This window comes from Mustela lutreola, chromosome 2 (assembly GCF_030435805.1).
Source record: "Mustela lutreola isolate mMusLut2 chromosome 2, mMusLut2.pri, whole genome shotgun sequence".
NCBI lineage: Eukaryota > Metazoa > Chordata > Mammalia > Carnivora > Mustelidae > Mustela > Mustela lutreola.
This window is the reverse complement of record NC_081291.1, coordinates 36,698,929-36,715,285: the sequence shown is the minus strand read 5'-3', so window position 1 is coordinate 36,715,285 and position 16,357 is coordinate 36,698,929. Positions and strand designations below refer to the sequence as shown.

At 40.7% G+C, this 16,357-nt stretch overlaps 1 protein-coding gene across 1 annotated transcript in view; it reads left to right on the top strand.

The window, feature by feature from the left end:
• Positions 1-16,357, top strand: part of TAFA4 (TAFA chemokine like family member 4) — a 191,883-nt gene that overhangs the window by 161,433 nt on the left and 14,093 nt on the right. The window contains exon 4 of the mRNA XM_059161466.1: positions 9,807-9,962. Coding sequence (XP_059017449.1) covers positions 9,807-9,962 — 156 coding nt within the window. The remainder of the gene's footprint in view (positions 1-9,806; positions 9,963-16,357) is intronic.

Below are 16,357 nucleotides of genomic sequence, written 5' to 3'. Positions count from 1 at the left end.
CTGTAGAACCGTTATATATGACCTTTATTATGTTCATCTAGGTCCCCACTATACCCACGTGATTGAGACTTTTTATCGTAAATGGATGTTGAATTTTGTCAAGGGCTTTTCTGTATCTTTTGAGATGATAATATAGTTTTTACTTTTCATTTTATTATGATATGTAGCTTGATTTGCAGATGTTGAACCATCCTTGCATTATTGGAATAAATCCCACTTGGTTGTGGTGTGTGATCCTTTTCATGTATTGTTAAATTAGGTATTCTAGTACTTTGTTGAGGTTTCTTGCATCTATACTCATCAAGAATGTTGGCCTGTAATTTTTTTTGTGCATGTGCTATCCTTTTTGGGTTTGGTAGCAGGGTAGTGCTGGCCTCATAGAAGGTTTTTAGAAGCTTTAATAACTTTTTAGTTTTTGGAAGAGTTTAAAAAGGATAGGTATTAGTTTTTCCTTGACTGTTTGGTAGAATTTATGTGAAGATATCTAGTCCTGGTCTTTTGTTTGTTGGGAGAGGTTTGATTAGTGTCTCAATATCCTTACTAGTAATTGATCTATTCAGATTTTCTATTTCTTCCCAAATCAGTCATAGAAGATTGTGTTTTTTGAAACTTACCCATTTCTCCTAGGTCATCCAGTTTGAAGGTGATTGTTCATTGTAGTCTTGATACTTTTTTTTATTTCTGTGGTAGAAGTTATAACTTTGCCTCTTTCTTTTCTGATTTTAAATGAGTTTTGTTTTGTTTTGTTTGTTTGTTTTTTAGTTTGGCTACATGTTTGTCAATTTTATTTTATGGATAAATCAGCTTAATTTTACTGATCTTTTAAATTGTATCTTTAGTCTTGATTTCATTTATTTTAACTTTGATTTTTAGTATTTCCCTCCTTTTACTAATTTTGGGATTTGCTGCTTTTTTTGTTGTTTGTTTTGTTTGTTTTTGTTTTTGTCTAGGCCCTGTAAGTATAAAGTTAAATTTATTATTTGAGATTTTTCTTATTTCTTCAGGTAGGTCTGCATTGCTATGAACTTCTCTCCTAGAAACCACTTTTGCTGCATTCCATAGATTTTGGTGTGTCATTTTTTCTGTTTTTATTTGCCTCTCTCTTTTTTTAAGTTTCTTTTTTGTTCAAAGACCTATCTGGTTGTTCAGTTATCTTTTTGTAACTAATTTGTACTTTCATACCATTGTGGTCAAATAAGTTGCTTGATATTATGGCACTTGTCTTGAGTTTATTGAGACGTGTTTTGTGGCCTAACATGTGATATATCATGGAGAATGCTCCATTTGCACTGGAGTAGAATGTGTATTCTGCTGCTTTTGGATGGAGTGTATATTCATCTACTGAGTCCATCTGGTCTAATGTGTCATTTAAGGCTAATGTTTCCTTACATTGTCTGAATAATCAATGCATTGATGTAGGTGGAATGTTCAAGTCCCTTACTATTATCCTATTACTCTCAGCTTTCCCCCTTACTTCTGTTAAAATTTGCTGTAAATACTTGGGTGGTCTTATGTTGGGTGGATAGGTCTTTCCTCTGACCCATTGTTGGGGTATATCAGCAACTGCTTCTTTGCATTTGTGGGTGGGGCTTTCAGTGGACACACCCATTGGTGCTAGCAATTGGAGAATTGGAGAATAGCTAGGAGTTGGAGAATTCCAAAATGATACCATTCAGTGCTAGTGTTAAGAAGATAGATTGAGATCACAAAAATGGCTCCCACCAGTGTCTCGGTTTCTGTGAAGAGTCTTTGCTGTGTCCTGCCTCTCCAGCAGACTCTCTAAGATCAGTAAATGGACTCTTTTATCTAGGGCTTTTCAAATTGGTGTTTTTGAGATGGTTTCTAGGTCAAGTGATTCTGCACATGAGCCCCTTTACACAGTTTTTCCACTCGCTATAGTTTTCTGGCTCTTCTGAACATAATCTCCATCAATTTTCAAAGCCTGGTATTTTGGGGGCTTGTCTATGCTGTGTGGGATCTAAGGGTTGGGATGCCTGATGTGGAGCTTGAATCCCTCGCTTCTCAAGAAAAAGTTCCATACCTTTGTAATTCCTGCCACTTGTGATTGACTAAGACTGCAATGTTTTTTTCCTGGTGAGTCCATGTCTCTGCTTCTTCCTATCTCATCGCTGCCCTTTTATCCTTTGTTGTGGAAGCTCTCTTCATGAAATTTTCCAGTGCCTTTTAGAAGGAGTTAGTCCATATATAGTTGGAAATTTATTGGGTTTGTGAGAGGAAGTGAATTCTGGATCTTGCTGTGCTGCCATCTTGAACCCAATTCTTTGGCCCCACACATTTATTTTTGGTTCTATTTAGGCCACTGGCTACCTTTTCTCTTTTCCCAAACTCAACATGTAAGTGATCTTTTTTTTTTTTTTTTTTTTTTTCATCATCTGGTTACTATTATTCTTTTGGAGATTTTATCCAGTGTCATGACTCGAGATACTGTCTCATATTGCAAAGGTGACTAACTGTCCACCTTAAAACCAGACTTCTCTCCAATTCCAGACTTAAATGTCTAACTGCCTATTTGACCTTCCTCGGTTAAAATCCAATTGGCATTAAAATGTAACAGCCAAGCTCCTAGTTTTTTCTTCATTTATTTAACCCCACCTTTTCCGTGTTCAGGTCAACAGCTTTGGGGTCAGCGTGGACTCCTCTCTTCCTCTCACATCTTAAATTTAACCCCTCAGCAAATCCTGTCACTTCCACCTTCTAAATAAATCCGGAACCCAACATTTTCTTATCATTCCCACTGCTGTGACCTTGGCCCAAGCCGTCATCACCTCTCCATGGATTATTGTGGCAGGTGTTATGTCCCTACTTCCATCCTTGCTCCTCTTGGGTCTGTTCCGATCATAATACATCTTCTTAAAATGTAGGTCAGAGCAGGTCATTCTAAGTTCATCATTTCCAGGGCTTCCCATCTCATTGTGAGTAAAAGCCCAAACTCCAACAGTGACCCATGAGGCCCTCTATAATCTGCCCATTTGCCCTCCATTATCTTTCTGGCATCATCTATTAATTTCTCCTTCTCTCATACAGCTAGAGCTATAAGGGCCTCTTTTCGTCTGATGTCTGAAGGACCTGTTTTCTTACTGCTTTAATTTTCACTCAAATATTAGTTTCTGGCCCTCCCTGTTTTAAATTGTATCTTTCCTGCTTTGCGTTTCTTAAATCACTAAAAGATGAAACGTCCTGGAGGAAGAGGATTTGGGGGGGCCTGTCTTGTTCAGCATAGTTACCGTGTACTGGCATAGAGTGAATACTCAACAAATATTTATTGAATAAATGTGGCGACAAAAAACAAAGTCATTTATTCAACATCTGTAGTTTTTCGAGTACCTCAGTGTTCATTAAGCACTTTAAAATTCATAACCGTCATGTAAGGTAGATAATAAACTATTATATATGAGAAAATGAAAGTAAGAGGTTCAATGAAATCGCCCAGCTCTGCAAGCTGACATTCTAGTGCAGCAATTCTGATTCCAAGTCCATTGCTACCTCTGTTGTTACCAGAAGGTAAGGAGAAGACTGTGTCCTCAAGAATTTTGTGAGATATTTTGTTTGGTGTCTCTGCTTGTTGAGACCAAAGGCCATGTCTCTTCTTTACTGCTCTGCCCTCACACCCAGCAGAGGCCCTGGCACATGCTAGGGGCTCAGAAGATATTTGTCTCCAAGAGTAAGTTAGGAAGCTTGCCCAGCAGGTGGTCCCATGGCTACGGTAGTTTTACTTTTATACTGTGATAGATGCCTTTTTGACTGAAAGCTGAGTGAGACAGGTATAGGGGGAGAAAGTTGAGAATTATAAGAGAACTACAACCAGGATATACTAGGCATGTTTTCCAAAGGCAATAACTGGCCACTATTGTCTGCTTTCATTTCATGAATTCTTCTTTTCAGCTTTCTTTCCTCTGTTGTGCTTTCATGGAGAGAAAGGCTGAGAATGCCATAGAGAAAAACCATACTCAAATAAAATAAATGCCTTCTAAGAAGATCACTGGAGTGTGAGGCTTCCTTTAAAGGGTATATATTCTTGAGCTGGACAGAAGGAGGAAGGGGAAAAGGGATTTGAACAAAAGGAAAAGGATCCAAGGAAAATAATAGCGTGAAGTAAGTCACCCTAATCTGATGCCTCCTGACTCCCTATCAGCTTTCAAGTAGTTTCAGTGGAAGAACTGCTATTGCAAATGAGGTTTTGCATTTTCTCTCTTTAACAGTGGAATGGCCCTGACTGCACTTAGAGACAAATGGGCATTTCCTTTGTTGTTGGCAACTTTTCTTAAAAGCATAGTTAATAAAAAAAAAGATAAGGATTTAAGCAATGCACTCTTCAAAGTTATTCTGTCTTCTTTTAGCAATCCCAAAGTAATCAATTATTGTTTTAAGAATTATAATGTTTTTAATGATGTCCATGTTAACTTTAGTTGAGTGAGGAATTCGCCATCTTAACGTGTTATAGTCTTGATAATACTTTAAGTCACCTTTTCTGAAAAGAAAATATGCAACCGCATTGCATGGTCGAAAGTGTGGAAAGGAATCAAGTACCAATTTTAAGTTTCCCCACTTATATGTCTCCAGGAGCATGGAGAACAGTGTCTTGTGCATAGTACACTATTGAAGTATTGGTTAAATAGAAATAAATATCCTCCCTTCCACCTGCCCAGGCAAACTGGAGGGGAAATGGCCCAGCAATTGACAGAGATGAAGTGATAGCGCCAAGGGGATAGTGTTTTCTTTTCTGTTGAGCCCGTTTTGCTTCTGAGAGCAGCTCTACTTTTGGATAACTTAGTCTTACCTGTTGTAATTCACGCCTGTAAGGTAAATCCCATATGAGAAGTTTGAGCTACCGTCTCTCACTCTTAATACTCACATGTGTTTAGCGTTAGCTTTCAAGTTGGATCACCAACCAAAATGTTTCCTGCTGCTGAAAAGAGAGGTGTTTAAGTGAATTTACGTGCAGTGGCCACTCTTTGGTAGTAATCTTACTGAACAAGCCTCCCTCTTGTACTTTTCCAGAGAATTAAGTTTACCACGAAAGCCATTAATTTTTTGTCTCTTTTAAAAACTTTCATTCCGTGCCCCCATCCAGTTATGACTACATTACATAGTTTTATGATGTTTATGGTGATCGATTTTATGTGACAACTTGAGTGGACCCCGTGGTGCCCAGATGTTTGATCAAACATTATTTTGTGTGTTTCCTTGAGGGTGTTTTGGATGAGTTTAGCATTTGAATTGATCGACTGTATAAAGAAGATTGCTTTCCCTAATGTGGGTAGGCTTCATCCAATCAGCTGAAAGCCTCAGTTCAACAAAAAGACTGACCTTGAGAGAGAGAATTCTTCCTGACTTTGGATTGGGACATTAGTCTTTTCTTGCCTTTGGAAACTGAAACACCATCTTTTTCTGAATCTTGAACCTGCCAGTCTTTCAACTAGTATGACAACATTGGCTTTCCTGGGTCTCAAACCTTTGCACTCAGACTGGAACTGAAGTTTTGGCTCCCCGGAGTCTCCATCTTGCTGACTCATCCTCCAAGTCTTGGGAGTTTTCAGCTTCCATAATCACGTGAAGCAGTTTCTTACAATAAATCTCTTTATGTGTATATACCTGCTTCATGTGCTTTCTTTCGTTTTGGAGAACCTAGCAGAGGATGAACTATTCAAGTCAAGTATGGAATCTATGCTTTCTGTGCCTAGTAGCCCACAATGTATCCCTGTCTTCTGCCGTCATTCCTTGAGCACTTTTAAGTACTTGTTTCTGAATACTTACCTCCTACGTCGAGAACTGTAGATTACAAAGAAATGAGGCACATACCAAGACCACAGTCCAGTGTCAATAGTAGAGGAATGACTAGAAATAGTGTCTTTATGGAGTCCCACAAAAACTCTCATCTTGTAGGAAAGTTGTTTTCAATGGGAAACTGAGCCATATCTTGTGGTTTGCTGTGGTGGAGACGCCATTTTGGCTCCCTTTAGTAAAATATTGGCTGCTGTCTTTCCCCTGCATTCTGTGATAGTATAGATACTGCCTGGGCTTGCATCTGTCTTCTTCAGTTTCTAGGTGTGTGACTTAGGCCAAATTAATGTTTGTACTTTTTTTTTTTAATGTACAAAAGGAATAAAAATAGTACCTACATCGTAGCATTTTTATAAGATTACACAGAATAGTATTTGTAAAAGATTTAAAACAGTGCCTGCAACCTACCCTATTTCATCAAACCTAAGATGCCATCAGTTGTGAGATACACAGCTATTTTGTGTATTTCTAAGAAAGAAAAGCATTGCCAATTACAATGACCAGATGCTATCAGTTGTGAGACCTGAAATATTGAAGTTATGAGAAAAACATTATGTCTTAAAAATCAATGAGGTACCATAGTCAGTATTAAGTAAGTGAAAATCCTAGACCACACAAGCTGATTATTCAGACATATTAGAGTAGGGGAAAAATCTGTTTGCATTTGTGGATTGTTATATAGCAGCAAAATCCTACACCATCTATAATATTAATGAATGTCCCAATCACTTCTCAACTATTCTCTTACTAAAATGCATTTATTTTATTTTCTTAATGGGGTTTAGTGCCACCTTCATGACTCCTCAGGGTCTTTGAAAATCTAAGTCCTGCAGGATGGTTGGTATATGGACTGAGTATTTGCTGCCCCCCACCCAATTCTTATTGTAAAGCACTAATCCCCAGATAAGACTATAAGTCTGTGAGGAGGAATTCAAGGTTAAATGAGGTCATCTGCAAGGGGCCCTAATCTGGAAGAGCTGGTGTTTTTATGAAGAAAAGGAGGGGACAGCAGAGCACTCTGTCCCTGCAACGTGAGGACATACAGGGCACCCGGTTGTTGCAAGCTGCAAAGAACGCCCTCACCAGGAACTGAATTGGCCAGGACCTTGATTAGTTGTTTAAGCCACCTAGCCAGTGGTCCTTTGCTGTGGCAGCTGAGCAAACTGTGACAGTGGCCAGCAGGGAGGGGAAGGCACTGTTGGAGGACTGAGAATGACTCCACCCCCCCCCCCCCATAGTCATTCAGGGAACATTTGACCTAAAAAAGGTGCTTACTTGTTACTGGAAATTAGAGACAGGGTCTCCTCTTGAACTCTTCTCGCTGTTCTGCTTACTCAGCACCAAACTGTTCTCGCTGTTCTGCTTACTCAGCACCAAAGGTGCACCCTACTTTTCCGACATTGTAATTACAATTTTTATTGACTTTTTTACTAATGTATCCAACTATGCGTGGGAAATCAGCATTCTTGTTGTGTATATTTAATTAGGTTTCTAGTTTTAATCACTTTATGCTTTCTTCTATAGTACATTGAAAACGTTCTCTCAGCATGGTGGTTTGAGTCTCTGGGTACTATTTCTGCTTCTTTGTGTTTTACAAAGGAAACTTTGCGGGGTGCCTGGGTGGCTCAGTAGGTTAAAGCCTCTGCCTTCAGCTCAGGTCATGATCCCAGGGTGCTGGGTTCAAGCTCTGTGTTGGGCTCTTTGCTCGGCAGGGAGCCCGGTCCTCCCCCACCCCACCTGCCTCTCTGCCTACTTGTGCTCTCTGTCAAATAAATAAATAAAATCTTAAAAATAACAACAGCAACAACAAAAAACAAAGGACACTTTGCCTTAGTAGTCATTCTTGCCAGTGATTGAATTTTGCTTCCACCCACAGTTAACAGAGGAAAAAAGGCTAGAAGTTTTTCAGAATAATATAGAGGTTGTTGTGTGGAAGGGCTAGTTTTATCGATAACAAATATTCCATAATTCAGATCTTTAAACTAGTTTTGTGATTTGAAGTACATGCACTGAACAACAGAAACCAAGCAAAGGGTTAGCCCCTGGGAATCTTTGGGGAAGCTTCTTTTTTTTTTAAAGACTTTATTTATTTATTTGCCAGAGACAGAGGGAGAGAGAGCGAGCACAGGCAGACAAAGAGGCAGGCAGAGAGGCAGGCAGAGGCAGAGGGAGAAGCAGGCTCCCCGCCGAGCAAGGAGCCCGATGTGGGACTTGATCCCAGAACCCTGGGATCATGACCTGAGCCGAAGGCAGCTGCTTAACCAACTGAGCCACCCAGGCGTCCCTGGGGAAGCTTCTTTTAATGAGGAGAAGAGATCGTTTGTAATTCATGGCACAATTCATAGGTAAATAGTGTATGTGACAGTTGAAGGTGCTTGAAGAGGTTGTCTTTTATTAATAAATTCTAAACATTGTCTCCACAACCTTGTTTACATAGTCTCTCCAATCCTGTTACAGACAGATGATTCTTTTTTATCTATCGCTGTGTAACAAAGTAGCCCAATTCGTAAAAGCTGAAAACAATCAACATATACAATTTGACATAGTCAGTGGGCATCCAAGATCTGGGAGTGTTTTAGCTGGGTGGTCCTGCTTCAGTATTATCAGACTGCAGTTAAGCTGTTGGCTGGGGTTGGAGTCTTTGAAGACTTTGACTAGAGCTGTTAGACCCGCTGAGGGACATTCTACAAAATAACGGCCATGTATTCTTGACAGATGTCAAGGTTAAGAAAGATTAAGGCCAAAAAAAAAAAAAAAGAAAGATTAATGCCAAAAAATACTTTCTGATTAAAGAAGGCTAAAGAGACGTGACAACCGAATATAATGTAGGTCCCTGAGTTGGATCCTGCACAAGGGGAATAATGGCTAGAAAAGACGTTATTAGGACAACTGGCAAAACTGAGATCATGGAATAGCATCATGTAAATAACATCATATCAGTGTCAAATATCCTAATTTTGGTAATTATGTAAGAGAATGTTTTTGTTTTTAGGAAATACCCACTGCACTGTTAGTAAAGGGGCAGGGGTGTCCTGTCTGCAAGTTGCTCTCAAATGGCTTGGAAAGATGTGTGAAGGAGAGTGAATGACACAACAAAGAGGGTCACTTGTTAACAATAGTGAATCCGGATAAAAGATCTTAGTCACTGCTGCTGTGACAAATGACCACAAATTTAGTGGCCTGTTTCTCTAGGTCAAAAGTCTGGCACAGTATAGCTGGATTTTATGCTCAGAGTCTGACCTCTGGGTTAAACTCAAGCTGTCAGCAGGCCTGCATTCTTTTAAGAGAGCTCTGTGGAAGAATCTGCTTGTTGGCCGAACTCAGTTCCTTGTGGTGTAGGACTGATGTCACCATTTCCTTGCCTTCTGACCCCCAGATCTTTAAGCCAGCAGTGGTGCTTGAATCCTCCTCATGTTTTCAATCTGACTCCCCCTCCTGCCCTCTCTGCTTTTAAGAGTTCAGGTTGAGCATGTTAGTGTACCTGGACAATCTAGGACAATTTCCTTCTCTTAAGTTCAGCCAGTCAGTAATTACTTTTATTTTATTTTATTTTTTTTAAAGATTTTATTTATTTGAGAGAGAGAGAGAGAGAGAGAGCATGCATGCACACGAGTAGGGAGAGAAAGGGAGAAGCAGACTCTCTGCTGAGCAGGGAGCCCGATTTGGGGCTCAGTCCCAGACCCACCAGATCATGACCTGAGCTTCCCAGGTGTCCCCGAGCTAGTGATTTAAATTATATCCACAAAATCTCTTTTGCCATGTAACACAATGGGGTTGATACCAGGGGTTGAAGGTCTTGGGGGCTGAATTTCTGTCCACCACAGGTTTCTAGAAAGTTTTTGCGCTATTCTTAACACCTTAATATATATTTGAAATGACATCAAAATAAAAAGTTACCAAGATTCTTAAGCATGGGGCAGGAAGCTGGAAAATGTCATGGTACCATTCACATACTTTGTAGCTTCATTTTTTGCTAATGGCACTGGGTCTGTTTTATCCATCAGGTCACCACCAGATCAAGCAAGGGACCTGTGAGGTGGTCGCTGTCCACAGGTGCTGTAACAAGAACCGCATAGAAGAGCGATCACAAACAGTCAAGTGCTCCTGCTTCCCAGGGCAGGTTGCAGGTACAACTCGGGCTCAGCCTTCTTGTGTTGAAGGTAAGACCTTTCTGGTCAGTTTCTCTACTCTTGTAAAAGTACGTAAAACCACCACCAGCCTCCTTGCTTTCCTGTCTTCACAACGCAAGGAAAACTAGGCTGCTTGCAGGTTAGTTTTGTCCAAAAGTGAATGTCATTGCAACTTCACACATTGCTTGGTGAATAAGGTAAGTTATTAATGATATTTCTCAAGTGGTCCCAATGGGGAGTTCTGTTACTAGACAATCAGGAAGGTATGCTTTGATCTTTTCTTTCTTCCCCTCCTGTCTCTCCAGATTTTATCCACTGAAACTCTTGCTTCCGTAGATACACTTTTCTCTCTGATTTCAAGCTCTCAACTCAAAAGTGATTAGCTTTTTATTTTTTTTACACACTAATATTCTCTGTATTTCTAGTTTCCTTTTTTTTTTTTTTAAAGATTTTATTTATTTATTTGACAGATCACAAGCAGGCAGAGAGAGAGGGGGAAGCAGGTTCCCTGCTGAGCAGAGCGCTCAATTGGGGCTTGATCCCAGGACCCTTAGATCATGACCTGAGCAGAAGGCAGAGGACTAAGCCACCCAGGTGCCCCTAGTTTACTATTTTAACAAACATTCATAAAACATCTTCTTTGGAGCAACTTCCCTGAGAACAGTTTGGGATCACATGTCATTTATTTGTTGTTTCCAAGTCCCCTAGCAGAGTACTGTGCCAGTGGGTTTAAAAAAAAAAAAAAAAAAAAAAAAAAGACTGTTGACAGGTTGTAGGTAGAGGCCTGGGATTGATTCCTTTTGACGCCCCTGGCTTCTTGTAGCACACATCTTGTTAGAAACAAGTATCAGTCCCCAGGGGAAGAGATACATGAGGTTAAGGCCTGTAGCACTTTTCTCCTCAGTGGCATGAAAACTCCCCGAACACGAATGCTTCCCGTCTTACTTGATGCGTGTCTAAAAGTCAGCCATTGGAATTTACATATGCATTCGTAACTCGAGAATCACACAATCAAGAATAATAGCTGACTGACCCATACCCGCCTCCCTGACCAAACACAGGCACAGATTTATGGTCTGTATGGTCATAAAGTAGTGTGTGTCACTGTGAAAACTGGGAAGTGAATATGGCCAACTTACCATCTACAGTTTCTCACAGAAACCCTGGAGGCCCAATGCATTGCTGAATTCAGATTTTTTAAAGGTACCACAGTACAGACAGCATGTTGTACCCGTGAGTCACAGATGCTAATATTTCTATTCTACAATGAAGTACATAGAATATTCTTGCAGAATGGGATAGGGCAAGAATTAGAAGCTCATGTTAAATCAAATCAGGTTTTGCCACCATTATACAGAAGTTCTGTCCGTTTTCAGAGCTTTTTGGATTTGGGGATCATAGGTAAAGGATTGTGGATCTGTAAAAGAAAATGAAGATTTTTAACCTTAAAAAATAAGATGCTTGTTTTTTTAAAAGATATTATTTATTTATTTGTCAGAGAGAGAAAGAAAGTGCACTTGTGCACACACAAGCAGGAGGAGGGGCAGAGAGAGAAGCAGGCTTCCCGCTGAGCAGGGAGCCTGATGGAGATCGATTCTAGGACTCTGGGGATCGTGACCTGAGCCGAAGGCAGACTCTTAACTGACTGAGCCACCCAGGGGTCCCAAAAAAAGACATTTCAAAGAAATTTGCTGGGTTCCTGTCTCTCTAACTGGTACAGTCGAGCATATTTATTTTCTCCATTAATTGAGCCCAAACCACACCAATTTTGTCTCCTCAGTCTGTCTCAGATTGTCTGTGCTGCCATCACCCGCAGTATAGAGCTCCCATTATATTCTGCCAAGCTTGTCCTCCTGTCTCCCATTTTCTGTGCCGCAGCCTTCTACAGAAGCAGAAACTCATCACGTCACTGCCGTATTTAAAACCGCCCTCCAGTGACTTGCCACTATCTTTAAAATAAGATCCAAGTTCTTTACCATGGCTGATGAAGTCTTGCGTAGTCTGACTCAGTCTCCCTCCTCTCTTTTAACTACACTACCCACGTCCAAGTGGGGGCATTTATGTTTCTTTTGATCTCCACACTCCTACCTATATCCTTTGCCTGAATCATTGCCTCCTTCCCCACAACACACATTTTATCTACTTGATTCCTACTCCCCTTCCATATCTGCTATATGCTCTTGTATCCTTCTGCACTTCCAGTCCATTACCTGTATGCCATTATGTTTTAAGATCTTTCTGAGTGTGGGCCATTCCATAGTCTGCAGGTTGCTTGAGGATGGGAACTGAGTCTCTTATAATTAATTCCCTGCCCCTGCTCTTCCCCCCCCAACCCCCCAAATTGGCTGGTGCATGAATAACTTTGAGCACAGGGGAGAATTGATTCATTTTCAGAAATCACAGATTGTTTTCAAATTAATGATAACCGTGTTTGCTTACTCTATGGGTTTTAAACTTCAAAAACTTATGAATTATGACATAAACTGTAAACTCTTATCCAGCATAGAATCTTTATTATTTTTTTTTAAGATTTTATTTATTTATTTGACAGAGAGAGAGGGTTCACAAGGAGGCAGAGAGGCAGGCTGAGCAGAGAGCCCAATGTGGGGCTCGATCCCAGGACCCTAAGATCATGACCTGAGCTGAAGGCAGAGGCTTAACGTGCTGAACCATCCAGGCGCCTCCAGCATAGAATCTTTAGATATAAAAAACTACACATTTTATCTCAGAGCACTTTTATCCATATCTGGATAGTATAGTTGGTGTGCCAATTAAACTCACTATCTTAGTAAATGAAATATTAAGACCTTATCTCCAGTAGCTTGTTTTAATTTTTATATACATGTATTATATGGGCCAGATCTCCTTTGGGCATCACAGTAAGAATAACTACATATCTGTTAGGTCAGTACTTTTATTGTTGTTGTTGTTGATGTATATTTGTGTATTTAAGATCTCTAGAATATGTGGTACATTTTGGTATGACTGTGTTTAACCCAAATGGTATTACATTGTATATTTCTTAATCCAACGTGTTATCAATATAAATTGTAGAGATCTGGGGCGCCTGGGTGGCTCAGTGGGTTAAGCTGCTGCCTTCGGCTCAGGTCATGATCTCGGGGTCCTGGGATCGAGGTCCGTATCAGGCTTTCTCCTCAGCAGGGAGCCTGCTTCCCTCTCTCTCTGCCTGCCTCTCTGTCTACTGTGATCTCTGTCAAATAAACAAATAAAATCTTAAAAAAAAAAAAATTGTAGGGGCGCCTGGGTGGCTCAGTGGGTTAAGCCGCTGCCTTCGGCTCAGGTCATGATCTCGGGGTCCTGGGATTGAGCCCCACATCCGGCTCTCTGCTCAGCAGGGAGCCTGCTTCCCTCTCTCTCTCTCTGCCTGCCTCTCCGTCTACTTGTGATTTCTCTCTGTCAAATAAATAAATAAAATCTTAAAAAAAAAAAATTGTAGAGATCTCTGTGTGCTAGGACACGTTAACCTATTGCGTTTTTTTTTTTTTCAATTGTTCCATAGCATTCCACTGTATCGATAGGTTACAGTTTGTTTAGCCATTCTTTTACTGAAGGAATTTTAGTTGCGTCCATGTCAAAACAGGACTCATAGGCTAACTAAACAATTTCCTTAGTTTGTAGGATTGGTAAGTGATAGAGATCAGTGACTTGGTGTCTCAGCCGAGTCTGTACAGTGGAAGGTTCTGTGATGATGTACATTTTCTTTTTATCTGTCTCTTAGCTATATGTATTGATGCACACGTGTCCGATATGACTGGTGACCACTATCCATATATGACTAGTGAGCATTCGAGATGTGCCTGGTATGAATTGAAATTTAAATGGCAATTTAAGACTAACACCTCCTCTCTTGGATGGTGGAGGATCAGCTTTATGTACCAATATAACTTATGAGTGAGTACTACATCTGTAGCCAGAGAATACCCAAACTCTCAAGGATAGGACAGTGATTCTGTCTTAATATTTGTATCCCCTGCACCCAGCACAGCATGGCCAACAGTTGGTGCTCAATAAATGTTCATTGAATCAAAGTCACCAAGGAGGTGTAAGAACTTGTCATTTAGACCCTAGTTAGGATGTATGTCTGTTTTCATATCCCCCTTGATCTCTTCCTTATCCGAATGTTTCCATTAGGGCTTTTTAGCTTTATCCCATAATAATCTTTATCCTATAATAATTATGCATTATCATGCTGCCAGTTGGCTTGTGGAAAGACCTAGTCTCTGCTGATATGTTCCTCTTATCTTATTTGTCAATAAGAATGTGGAGAGGATCTAAAATATAACATTCGCTTGGATTTACATTTAAATTAAAACGAAGGCGAGAAGACGTTGGAGCGGGGCACTAATTAATGTTGGCATAGAAAGTGGGACGTCCTTATGCATTTCTGCTAATCCATGGCAGAGACACTTATCTCGTGTTTTCATTGCCTTCCCATAAAATCATAGCTTTTGTTAGTTAAAAAGGGAGAAAAATGAGCTCCCCCCCTCTATTTTTGGGGTTATAATTAACTTATAAAATCCTTTTGTGTTGTAGAAATGTGTCTGTACTCCACAATTGGGATTTGGGAGGAGGGGTGGAGAAGGACTTGATTCAAGCTGTGGTTACTTGGGTCCTAAAACAGACGACTGTCTAGCTGGTGAGCACATTCCCTTTTGGATCTTCGACTGGAATATATACAAGGCTGTTTAGTGACAGGAACTGTATTCTACACATTTATCAAAATACCACTCTGCAGAGATAATCTTGTTTATGATAAAATGAGATAAATGTGTAGTAGATGAAGCTTCATTTATTTTGTTAGGGTGAATGCTTTCGAAGCATAAAAAAGACTGATAAAAGCTGAGTAATAGGGGGCAGCTGAGGAACTTAAAGCTATTTGTTTTCTGAGATGTCAGAAATCACTTAGTGAAGGCCTAGAGCTCCCATTCGTACTGCAGACAACTGACGTGGTTTTTAGGGACGGTGTGTTGAGCTACGGAGTTGGTCTTCAAAATGGGGTTTCACTAAGTTCTGTGACTGGATGTGTTCTCTGCACCACTTGCAGGACCAAGCGGTTTTCTGAGATTGTCCCCGTGGCAGTCAGGTGAATGACAGAAAGGTGTACTTCACCAAAGCACTGGAGGGTGTAAAAGGACACTCACCTGGCCTGGCTCCTGGGGGATAGGATGTTCATTAGACTCAGGTCTTGCTTTCTCCAATGAAATCGAGGAAATGAAGGTCCTGGGAAGCAGCAGAGAAGCGGTCCAGGATGGTGTCCCATGAGAAGCAGTGGGTCTGGTTTTACCAGGCACGAGGGAACTAAGCGGCACAGCAGGGGAAAAGGTGTGCCAGTGAGGGGCAACCGTGGGAATGAGAAGTATTTCTTTGAGCTCTGAAGCGGTGGAAGGGAAGGCTGGAGATGGAAACGGAGCCTTTGCTCTTCGGGACTTTCCGTCAACTCAGAGTGGTGGATGTAGTTCCTGCATTCCGGGAATTTGTATTCAAGGAGAGTGGATGAAGGAGAGTACGCCAGTAAGGAGAGGTACACGTTCTCACTTTGTGGGATTGCCCTCAGTAGAGGCTCCAAGAGGGAAGAGAAGGGATAGGGTGGCATCGTGTCTGCTACTTATTAGGGATGATGAGGTCCGCTCAACTAGCTCAGTCTCTCCTTTGGGGCTGAGTACATCTTCCAGTGGACCTGACTATAGATTAGTGTTGCTTAATCAGGGGTGATTTGGGCCAGCATAGGGATATTTGATGATGTCTGGAGTTGCTTTGGTTTAAACTGGTGGGGGAGAAGGTGCTACAGTCATCTAGTGGGGAGAGGCTTGGGATACAAGGTATACCAATACCCCTACAATCAAGAATTGTCCAGCCTCTAACGTGCTAAGGTCAAGAAACTCTGCCTTATGGGTAGGTCATGGCTGGGCAGGATTGTACTTGTGTGAGCTTGCTTTGTGGAGGAGACCAACCTAGATCCCAGAAGATGGTTCTGTACCTGTTTATCCATAGCCTCACTCAGGACTCTGTGGAAATAACAATACCTTGTTACAAAGGTTTCTTTAACAAAAAAATTCGTATTCTCAGGACTGCTTTTTTGCATGATACCTGGGTCAGGGTAAAATGGCTTTTCTTGAAATAATAAATAAAAATGCATTGGTCTTCCTCTTCCCACCCCAGTCCCCGACTATCTTTAAAGTTAACCAATGGCTTAAAGTTAATAAATCTTTCTTTAATCTTAATTTGCCAAGGACAACATTAAGAGCAAAAAGCTAAAGTATCTGAAAATCTCAGCATATTTTTGTGATTGTTTCCATTTTTAAGACAGTGTATATTCTAGGAAGATGTGTTTTTCATCTTTCTGTCTGTAGCTTCAGTGTAAAAATACACTTTTCTTTAGAAAAGCCTTAACTCTGTAAATGCAA